This window comes from Mus musculus, chromosome 9 (genome assembly GCF_000001635.26).
Source record: "Mus musculus strain C57BL/6J chromosome 9, GRCm38.p6 C57BL/6J".
NCBI lineage: Eukaryota > Metazoa > Chordata > Mammalia > Rodentia > Muridae > Mus > Mus musculus.
This window is the reverse complement of record NC_000075.6, coordinates 99010942-99022063: the sequence shown is the minus strand read 5'-3', so window position 1 is coordinate 99022063 and position 11122 is coordinate 99010942. Positions and strand designations below refer to the sequence as shown.

The 11122-nt window shown below is 46.3% G+C and overlaps 1 protein-coding gene across 1 annotated transcript in view; it reads left to right on the top strand.

The window, feature by feature from the left end:
* Positions 1-11122, top strand: part of Gm1123 (predicted gene 1123) — a 28726-nt gene that overhangs the window by 13627 nt on the left and 3977 nt on the right. The window contains exons 3-6 of the mRNA NM_001080776.1: positions 3476-3680; positions 5931-6100; positions 7827-8031; positions 10934-11103. Coding sequence (NP_001074245.1) covers positions 3476-3680; positions 5931-6100; positions 7827-8031; positions 10934-11103 — 750 coding nt within the window. The remainder of the gene's footprint in view (positions 1-3475; positions 3681-5930; positions 6101-7826; positions 8032-10933; positions 11104-11122) is intronic.

Sequence of the window (11122 nt, the reverse complement as noted above, 5' to 3'; positions counted from 1 at the left end):
AAGGAGCTGAGAGTTCTACATCTTGATTCGAAGGCAACCAGAAGAGACTGGGATCCTCAGGCAGCTCCAAGGAAGCTCCCTCCCACAGTGGGTGGAGCCTGAGCGTAGGAGGAGACCTCCAAAGCCCACCCCACAGTGACACACTTCCTCCAACAAGGCCACACCTCCTAATCGTACCACTCCCTCTAGGCCAAGCATATTCAAACCACCACAAGAAGTTTTTCTAATCAAAGATCAGAGCCAAATGAAGAACACTGGAAAGCCAAAGCCAGTGCCAAAGAAGAGACACATCCAGTGACCCCATGTCCTACGGGCTCACATTTAGTATTTTATTTTATTCTATTTTGTTTTGTTTCAGTTGGAATGCTTTCTGTCAGCGTCACCAGACACATTTACTTTAAAAACTAATCAGTGATGGACACTGTGATAGTTCAGTGTGTAAAAGAAGTTGCTGGGAGAACACAAGAACCTGGCCACTCCTGTAGAAAGCTGTGTGTGGAAATGTCTGCCTGCAACAGCAGCACTGGACCCGAGCAAGAGACAAGAGGACCACGGAGGCCTGCTGGTTTCCATCTCAGCTGGTTCAGGGAGAGACCCTGCTGTGCTGGCTACTTTTATGTCAGCTTGACCCAAGCTACAGGCATTCATTGGAGAGGAAGGAACCTCAATTGAAACGTGTTTCCAAAAGACCAGACTGTAAACAAGCCTGTAGTTCATTTTCTTAATTAGTGAACAATGTGGGGGAGGACCCAGCCCATTGTGGGTAGTGCCATCTCTCCGCTGGTGGTCCTGGGTTCTATTAGAAAGCCAGCTAAATAAGCCATGAGGAGCAAGCCAGCAATCCACACCCTTCCATGGCCTCTGCATCAGCGCCCAGCCTCTGGGTTCCTGCCTGTGTGAGTTCCTGATTTCCTTCAATTATGATGATGAAGCATAAGTCAGTGAAACCCTTTCTCCTCTGCTTGCCTTTGGTCATGGTGTTCCATCATAGAAACAGTAACCGTAACTAAAACCCTTGTCTTAAGGGAATAAGGTGCGACGCGATCTCAGTGAAACCCGTTGCTGTTTGCCTCTGCAGACCCATAGGCCCACACACACACACACACACACACACACACACACACGAATGAAAATATATTGTTTTTGACAAAAAGTGATGTTTATAAGTTATATTAGCTCAGGGAGAAAAGCACATGAAAATATTGGGTATATATTTTGAGGTGTGTGTGTATCCCAGGTAGGGCTTTCCACAGAGGCCAAACAATGGGTCATATCTCCTAGGGCTGGAGTTACATGCTGTTGTGAGCCCTCCAACTTGGGGACTGAGACTAGAACTTGAGTCCTCTGGATGACCAGCAAACACCAATAAGGACTGAGCTGTCTCTTGAGTCAGCTAATAAATATGTCATGAAAAACTTTATTTTTACTCCCGGTTCATAGAGAAATAAGCATTTAAACCCTGAGATGTATGTTCTTCTAGTCAGGGTCAAATCAGGCACTCTGGTTCTTTTCAGCAATCTGCCCACCATGCCATCATGACGATAACTGAAGTGATTGCAAGGGTTGTGAATAGCTTGTCTTCCCTTCCCAGGATGCACTTCTATGTACGCTGGCTGCTGCTGGAACTCCCTACTCTCTGCCAAGCATAAGAAGTAGGACCCAACTCTGCATGCTCACCCATGCTTCCTTCCCTTTTGTTCTCCCCATCCCTCATTCCCTGTGTTTTGCAATCCTTGGTATCAGCTTCCACCCCAGGTCCTGATATTCCCCCACTCTCCCTTGACAGAGCCATGACATGCCTGTCATCGGCGTTCAAGACTCATGTGGTGGCTGCATGAGTGAAGGCTGGGGTGGACATAGGTGAAGAGCATGCATCTTCTGTGCTCCGGGCTGACACTCAGGGGCAAGCGAAGAGGGTGTGATGAGAAAACCAGGCAAATGAAACAGCATCCCTTCAAGGGAGCCAGCCTTGGACCCTCATCCGCTGCTGTTATGTGCTTAGTCCCCAAGATGCGGAAGAAGACACCAAGGAGAGCTCCAGGGGGCCTGGGAGAGCATCTGCAAGCTAGGGTGGGGGTGAAACATAGACAAGGAGCCCTGCCCCTCGGGTCAATAGGTTCCCACAGAGCCCACCTGGAAAGCAGTCTTCCCAGATGCCAATCAATGATTCTGATGGCGCAGCCCAGCGCCACAGTCAATTAAAACTGCATCTGGAAGGTACAGCGGTGTTTTGTCCCTGGTTATGACTCGGGCACTGCTGTTACGGGTCTTAGGTGTCTCCAGTGAGGAGCTTCCCTAGCAATGTGAAAATTAGAAGATATGGTAAATTGATTTTAGAGATGATCAAGGAGATTATTACAATTCTTTCCCAACTCAAGTTTAACACAGAGTCTGTTGTCTTTTAAATCTGTCTTCAAGTGCGGACCTCCATGCCTGTAACAGGGAAAGCCTGAAACTTCATTGGCATTAGGGCCATGCTTTAGACATGTACGTTCTGGGAGACATTGGGTTTTGTGATTGTTAGATTTTAAACCGTCTAAAGCAGTTGCTTTATTATTTTTTATTAGCACTTATGATTTATTTCATATATATATGGTTATTGTGTGCATTGCCTACAGAGGCCATAGAGGATATCAGATCCAATGGAACTGGAGTTACGGATGGTGGTGAGCTGCCACATGGGTGCTGGAAACCGAATCTGGATCCCCTGAAAGAGCAGCCAGTGCTCTTAACTTCTGAGCTATCTCTCCAGCTCAGCAGTATTCTTTTTTTAATTTTAGTTTTTTAGAACAATGAATCACTCTATAGTTCCAGCTGGCTTGGAGGTTCAGATTGGCCTTGAACTCATGATCATTCCTCAGTATTCCCAGTTACTGGAACTACAGGTGTACCCCATCATGCCTGGCTTGTGTATCAAGAAAGGAAGTTGTCTTTCTATTAGATTGCACAGGGAAGTTATGATCAGCCTTCTTCGGAAGCAGAGGGGTGGCACAGTCTTGTTTCTACCTGGTGATGAGCTGCAGCCTCAGAGGCAGCAGGAACGAAGGAGCAGACAGGAATGGACACGTGTGTGCTCCTCTCCAGTTCCGCCAAATGGTTCTTGCTGTCAGGCTCTGCGATTTATTTGAAATGGGAGTGTGGGGCTTACAACAGGGATCGCATGGACACATTTCTACTTTGTTGTTTCCTGCTTTAAATATTGTAGGTTTCCTCAACCTGCATACCCTCACCTCTCTCCTCACTCCTTCCTGTCTGTCCTTCATCCCTCCTCCTTCCTCCCTCCCTTCCTTCCTTCCTCCCTCCCTCCCTCCCTCCCTCCCTCCCTCCCTTCCTTCCTTCCTTCCTTCCTTCCTTAGCTTTCTAATTTTGATTCTATGGCAGCAGGATATGTAAAGAGCTGTAATGAAATGGGGTTTTTGTTGATATTTTTTCTGTTTTGGCTATTTTTTATTTCTGTTTTTTGGATTTTTTTCAGATTATTTTGTATGCTGTAGATAAAATTTATTCTGACTTCTATCAAGATATGAGAGGGCGAGTGAATTTTACAAGTAATGGTATCACGTCTGGCGAAGCGTCCATAAAAATAAGAGATGTTCAGCCTGCAGACAGTGGCACCTACCTGTGCAAAGTGAAAACAGCCCCTGGTGTTGCCAAGACAACCGTTCAGCTGACAGTTGTTGGTAAGTTGTTGTAGTTGGTCGAGAGCAGCCCCACAGTAACAGGGTGAAACCTCACGGGGCTGAAGTCACAACACTTATGGAAGACAAACTTGGCTTTTACAGTGATAATTGAATCTGTTCATTTCCACTATGCTAGGAGTGAAGCCTGGGCCTCACGCTTGCTAGGAAAGAGCTCTGCCCTGAGCCCCACCCATAGTCCTAGGAATATAATGTGACCTTCTGAAGTATTTCTAATGTCCTCACATAGCTTAAAATGAAAAGCTATCACATTTTTGCACAAGAAAAACAAGAAACAACTAACATCTCCTTTCCAAAATTCTTGACATATTTCAAAATAAATGAAGAGTTTTATTGTGAGAAAGAACCCCAGCCTGGACTCAGGAACGCCGTGCTGCTGTCTGTGCTGTTGTTGTTTTGAACCTTGTCTTCTGAGTTTGTCCTGAGAATTAAATACGTTTCATGCCCTTGGTCCAGAGTCCACTCTATGTGCATTGAAACATAGAGTCTAAAAGGCTTTAATCGCCACTGTACCAGTCAGAGTCACCCCTTCAGAGCTGTGTGGGAGTGCTCTGAACTTTTGCTTTCGCTGCACAAAGACTAACGAGATTTCTACAGAAAGGAGCTGAGTGTTTAGGGGGCTGGTGAGAGAATAGTGAGGTGAGTGTGAATGTGTGTGTGAGTGTGAATATGTGTGTATGTATGTGAGTGTGAATATGCGTGAGTATGTGTGTGTGAGTGAGTGTGAATGTGTGTGTAAGTGTGAATGTGTGTGAGTGTGAATGTATGTGAGTGTGAATGTGTGTATGTGAATGTGTTTGTGAGTGTGAATGTGTGTGTATGTATATATGTATGTATGTATGTATGTATGTACGTGAGTGTGAATGTGTGTATATGTATGTGTGTGTGAGTGTGTGTGTGTAGGACAGGGGTGGAGTTGGCTTCCTTCTGATACCTTTACATGTCTCCAGGTTCCAGCTAAGGAGGCCAGGCTTACACTGGACACTCCTTTACCCACTGAACCACTGGGCCTGTCTTAAATGCCAATGTCACAGAACACAAATCTTAGAATTAAGATGTAAATATTGTGAAAGTTTAAATGCCTTCTCAAAAATACTAAAAGAAATGTGAGTAACCATTTTAGAACGAGATCTAGAAAAGAAGATAAAATAAGAAATGTTTTAAACACATACCTAGGCCAATTATTTAGTGAGTGTACACACACACACACACACACACACACACACACACCCAGTACTTAAGATAAGAGTTTTCTGCACTCAGTTGGTCCCACTGTTGGTGTAGGTTTAGGAGGTGTGGCTGTGATGGAGAGAGTATACCTTTGAGGAAGCCACAGTACCACATTGCTGTTAGTGCATGCTCTGCTGCCTGAGCAGGATGTAAGCTCTCAGCTCGCTGCCAGTGCAAGTTACCATGCCAGCCTCTCCCCCGAGAAGATGATGAATTCTTATCCTTCTAGAACTGTAAACCCAAATAAGCGCTTCCTTCTCCAAGCTGCCTTGGTCACAGAATCTTACCAAAACACTAGAAAAGAACCTAAGACACATATGCAACTTGGCAGTGCTTCCTTATAAACTGTCTCTATCAAAACCTGTTCCTCAGAAATAATTTTAACCACGCAGGGCTCGGGATACCCCCATTGCAGACTGCTGGCCTGATATAAACGGACTCCAGCCTCAGTCCTCAGTACCACTGCCACAAGAACAAAGTACCAGTAAAACTTACAGAGTCAGGTTTCATGAACATTTAGAATTAAAGACAATTTGCAGAAAATGCACAGAAAGTTACTCTCACGTGCACTGAGGTACTCAGGGAGCTAGTGTGGCCCTGTGGCTGACATGAGTCAGATTGGCCTTGCATTTGTACACAACATTGACCTCCAGAGCTCTAGCTAAGTCCACTTGTCTGCACCTGCTGGGAGGAGCAAGAGCCTGCTGGTGGAAGCTCACGTCTGCAGAATGCCAGGAGGGTGGTGGCGCTCTAAGGCAATCACTTAGGATGAGGAAATGCCCATAGTCACTGCACTTCATGAAGCCACAAGCTAACCTGGGCATCCCTGGGTGGGATCTGCAGTCCAGGTCTCACCTGCATCTCCCCATCCTGTCTCCTGGGTGACTTCAGCCTGGAGCCAGCCAGTGAGTGACAGCAGATAGATACTCAGCACCATGCTCTCTCTCTCTCTCTCTCTCTCTCTCTCTCTCTCTCTCTCTCTCTCTCTCTCTCTCTCTCCAGATTACATTGGGAGTGTGAGCATCACTACTCCAGAGCAGACAATTGAGAAAGACCAAGGGGAAACTGTCCATCTGCCCTGCATGTTCACCTTTATCTCCAAGGACCAAGGACCGTTGAACATCGAGTGGCTTCGGCTTTCAGGACCTAATAATGAAGCGATGGACCATGTGGTGAGTGTGCCCTACACCTGCTCATTCCCACTAAGCAGGTGCAGTGTCATGGCCAGAAGTCCCCCTGCCTAGGCCTATGGACATGGACAGGATGACCTGTGATCTTAGAAGAGGAAGGGTCATCAGATGTCTGGAAGGTTTCAGAGGACAAGAGGATGCTGTGGACGTTCTGACAATGTGGTCTTGAACGTGTGTAAGAGGAGACAAAGAACAAGAGGGTGTGCTGAGCAGGCTGGGCAGCGAGGGTGACATACATTGTGTGTAAGCCAGAATCACCAGACTCTCTCAGAACTCAGAATAAGTGTCCCCTGTCTTTGTTCCTCTTGTATCCTTTCATTTCCCTATGCTGTCCAGTCTGGTCTCAAAGTCCAGGGCGAAATAATCCTTCCATACCCCAGCCTCCCCTCCCCCGCAGCTAATCCATAAGTGCACGTCACTGCACCTGGCCATGATATATTTTAAAACATACGAGGCTCCTTTAGCCATCAACATGGAAAGCTCAACGTACAGAGAATGGGCGTCATCAGTCTGTTTTGCTCAAGTTAAATCCCCCATACAATACATTTCTTAAAACAAAACAAAACAAATGCTGAGCATGCTGGCACGTGCCTGCAATCCTTCTCCATATAGGTACAGTGAGGCAGGAGGATTGAGAGGAGAGTCAGAGGCCAGCGTGGGCTATATAGCAAGTTCCAGGGCAGCCCGAGCTGCATAGTAAGGCCCTATAACAAACAAACAACAAACAAGCAAATATTTAAAGTCTGTCAAATATCAGTGTTAAATTACAGAAATCATGTAAAATATTGTTGAAGAAGTTTTTCTAATAAAAGTGAACAGAGCCAAATGAAGAATGCAAGAAAGCCAAAGATAGCTTTGAGGATGTGCCACACCCCCAGATCCAGTCTCCCTTACCTGTGACACACTTGCCTTTTAGATGGTCCTTCAGTATTTTGTTTTATCTTAAATGTTGTATATTAGCTTCATCTGACACATTTTATCTACGAAATCACCAACATTGGGCTGGAGAGATGGCTCAGTGGGTAAGGGCTCGTGCAGAAGGGTAAGGGACTGTAATGAAAGCCCTCGCCTGGACATAAACAATTGTGTGTGGTGATTCACCTTGCGAAAGGCAGAGGCAGGAGCATGCCTGGGTCATTTTGGCTGGTAGGCCAGGTCCAGGTTCAGTGAGAGACCCAGTCTCAAAGGAATAACGTGGAGAGTATAGAGCAAGTCACCCAGTACCCCTTTCTGTCCCCAGTGCCCTCATAGGCAGGTGTCTTAGGGTTGTATTGCTGAGAAGACACAGCATGCCCACAGCAATTCTTCTAAAGGAAATCATTTCATTGGAGCTGGGTTACAGTTTCAAAGGTTTAGCCCATTGTTGTCATGGTAAGAAACATGGCAGCAGGCAGGCAGACATGATGCTGGAGAAGGAGCTCAGAGTTCTACATCTTGATCCGCAGGCAGCTGAAAGAGACTGTGTGCCACACTGGGCATAGCTTGAGCATAGAAGACCCCAAAGCCCGCCCCCACAGTGACACACTTTTCTCAGCAAAGCCAGACCTCCTAAGGGAATCACTCCCTATGGGTCAAGCATTCACACACATGAGTCTATGGGGGCATTCCTATTCAGAACACCACAGCAGGTAACCCTACACATGCGCCACAAGTACAGCCCATGTTTGGTTTTGGTTTAGTTAGTTTTTCCTCCTTTGTTTTCTTTTAGGTTATTTTATATTCTGCAGACAAAATTCATGACGACGTCTATCCAGATCTAAAAGGACGAGTGTATTTTACAAGTAATGATATCAAGTCTGGTGATGCATCCATAAATATAACAAATGTCCAGCTCTCGGATGCTGGCACTTATCAGTGCAAGGTGAAAACATACCCTGGCACTGTCAACAGGAACCTCCAGCTGGCTGTCACTGGTAAGTTTCTGTTGGTGGTGACGAGTGTCTTAGAATCAGGGTAAATGCTTGCAGCACAAGTCATAGCAATTTATAAGACAAAACTTCGGTTCTAGAGTAAGAGTTATGTTCATTTTTTGCTGTTGGGGGAAGCCTGGGCCAGGGCTCATGCTTACTAGGGAAGGTTCTGACACTGAGCCACACGCCTAGCTCTAGATTAATAATTTTAAACTTTGGGGTATTGTAACATCCTCAAACTGTGTGAAACCAAGTGGACTCTTTTTTTGTCAAAAGAAAAGAAGTAACGTTGTTGTTGCTTCATCTTGTTTCTGTTCTCATTTTTTTCCATCTTATTTTATGCATATGAGTGTTTGTCTGAATGTATGTATATCTGGAAAAGGGTGATGGATCCCCTGGAACTGAAGTTACAGATGGCTGTGAGCCGCCATGTGGGTGCTGTGAATGGAACCAGGGACCTCCAGAAGAGTGGCCAGTGCCCTTAACCTCTGAGCCATCATCCCAGCCACTTGTTTTTAAGACAGGGTCCCACTTTGCATTTTTGGATGGCCTGGATCTTTCTGAGTAAACCATGACAGCCTCAAATTCACAGAGATATGGCAGCATTTGCCTCTCAAGTGCTGGGGTTAAAGGCATGTGGCACCATGACAAACTTTTAAAATCCACACAAAAAAATTAAAATGAAGTGAGGGGATCTTTGTTCAAGAATTTTACAAATGTATATAATGTAGTTTTATCAAATGTACCCTCAGTTCCCTTTCCCTTTCCTTCTCCCTCTCTTTATCCCCCCCCCTCCGCTCTCAGTGGTGCCTTCTCGGTGTGGGTTGAGGCTCATCTACTGGAGTAGGGCAGCCTCTCATGGCCTCTGTCCCTGAGGAAAACAGTCTCTCTCCCCTGAGAAGCCATGAATTCCAACAGCTCCTCAAACATGCAAACGTCTAAGTCCCCAGCCCATCCATCCATCCTGAGATTTTGGCTGGCTTGACCGTATGCAGGTTTTCGGCAAGCATGTCCTCTTTTTAGTTGTTTGCACATAGCTATAACCATTCTTTAGAACACTTTGCCTGGAAGACCTTGTAGGTTATTCTGACTGGAGTTCTTATAATGACAATAGTAATTGGGGGTAGGGGACACGAAGCTTGTATTTCATGTGACCTTTGGTTCTGTACTGAGAAGTGTGTACCAGAAGTAGTTTGTTACCTACCCCACCCCCTTCATTCTCAGATTACCTTTCCTCGTTCAGTATTGGGGCGTGCAGTGTTCAGGAGAGGAATAAGTCGTAAACGGAGAGAAACCTTGTTTTCTCTTGTGGAGCCTGTACCAAGGACTACAGTTTCTGCCTACCCTTCCCAGATCTGCTACTGTCTGTGTGAGCAGATGATCAAAGGTCCACACCCCCAAGGCTGCTCCTCTTCTCTGCTACCTTTGTTGTGGCTCTCCGGGTCTAGTTCCACAGTTAGTAAGAGCTGGTCTACAGAAGGTTGGAGTGGAAGTTCTGTGAGGTTGGGTATGCAGCCAGGAGGCCTGTGGGAGGTATATGGCTCTGCACATTTCTCTGATGGCCGGGATGGGCAAGAGTTTTGTTGTGTGAGAAAGAACCCTGAGCCTGAACTCAGGAGAGCTGTGTTGTTGCTGCTGCTGTTCTGAACCAGCCTTCTGAATTTTCCAAGAGAATCAAATATAGTTCATTTCCTCGGGCATCAGTTTGCTCTATGTGATTTGAAACGTGGAGTATAAAGAGCTTTAATCATCACTGTATCTGTCAGAGTCGCCCCTTCAGAGCTGTGAGTGAGTGCTCTGAACTTCTGTTTTCCCTGCACTTAATTTTCTACAGTGAGGAGCTGGGTGGTTAGGGGGCTGGAAATGGAGTAGTGTATATGTGAGAGTGAGCACATGTGTGTGTGTGTGCATGCATGTGTGCATGTGTGTGTGAGCTTGCATGAATGTATGTGTGCATGAATGTGTGTGTATGTTTTGTTTGTGTGTGTGTGTGGTGTGCGTGCGTGTGTGTGTGTGTGTGCATGTGTGCATATGTGTGTATATGTTTTGTATGTGTGTGTGTATGGTGTGTGTGTGTGTGTGTGCGTGTGCATGCGTGTGTGTGTGTGTGTGTGTGTGTGTGTGTGTATACAGGCACCACAGCCTGCAGGTAGATGTCAGAGGATAACTTTCAGGAGTTGACATTTTCCTTCCACAGTGATTATCATCCCAACCTTTGTGGGAGTTGCTATTTGTTTAGCTCTCAGACTATATTATATATCAAATAAAACAAAAGTGAAAAGAACTTTCAATTATTCTTAAGTGTGATCTAAATGGAAAGCTTTTAAAAATTGTGTTCTGACTAGAGTTATGGCCCAGTTGTTATGGTTAAGAACACTGGCTATTCTACCAGAGGACCAGAGTTTGATATCCAGCACCCACACGGCTGCTCAGTTATCTGTGACTCCAATCTCAGGGATCTATACCTGCTTCCAGCCTCTGTGTCCAGTGCAAGAAGCCTGCGGCCCTCTGGCTAGCATGAGTCAGATTGGCCTTGCATATGCTGACAACATTCCCAGAGCTCTAGCTAAGTCCACTTGTCTGCACCTGCTGGGAGGAGCAAGAGCCTGCTGGTGGAAGCTCATGTCTGCAGAATGCCAGGAGGGTGGTGGCGCTCTAAGACAATCACTTAGGATGAGGAAATGCCCATAGTCACTGCACTTCATGAAGCCACAAGCTAACCTGGGCATCCCTGGGTGGGATCTGCAGTCCAGGTCTCACCTGCATCTCCCCATCCTGTCTCCTGAGTGACTTCAGCCTGGAGCCAGCCAGTGAGTGACAGCAGATAGATACTCAGCACCATGCTCTCTCTCTCTCTCTCTCTCTCTCTCTCTCTCTCTCTCTCTCTCTCTCTCTCTCTCTCCAGATCACATTGGGAGTGTGAGCATCACTACTCCAGAGCAGACAATTCAGAAAGCCCGAGGGGAAACTGTCCATCTGCCCTGCACGTTCACCCTTAGCCCTGAGGACCATGGACCACTGTTCATTGACTGGATGCAGCTTACTGGACCTCAAAATGAGGTGGTGAACCGCATGGTGAGTATGCACTGTGCCT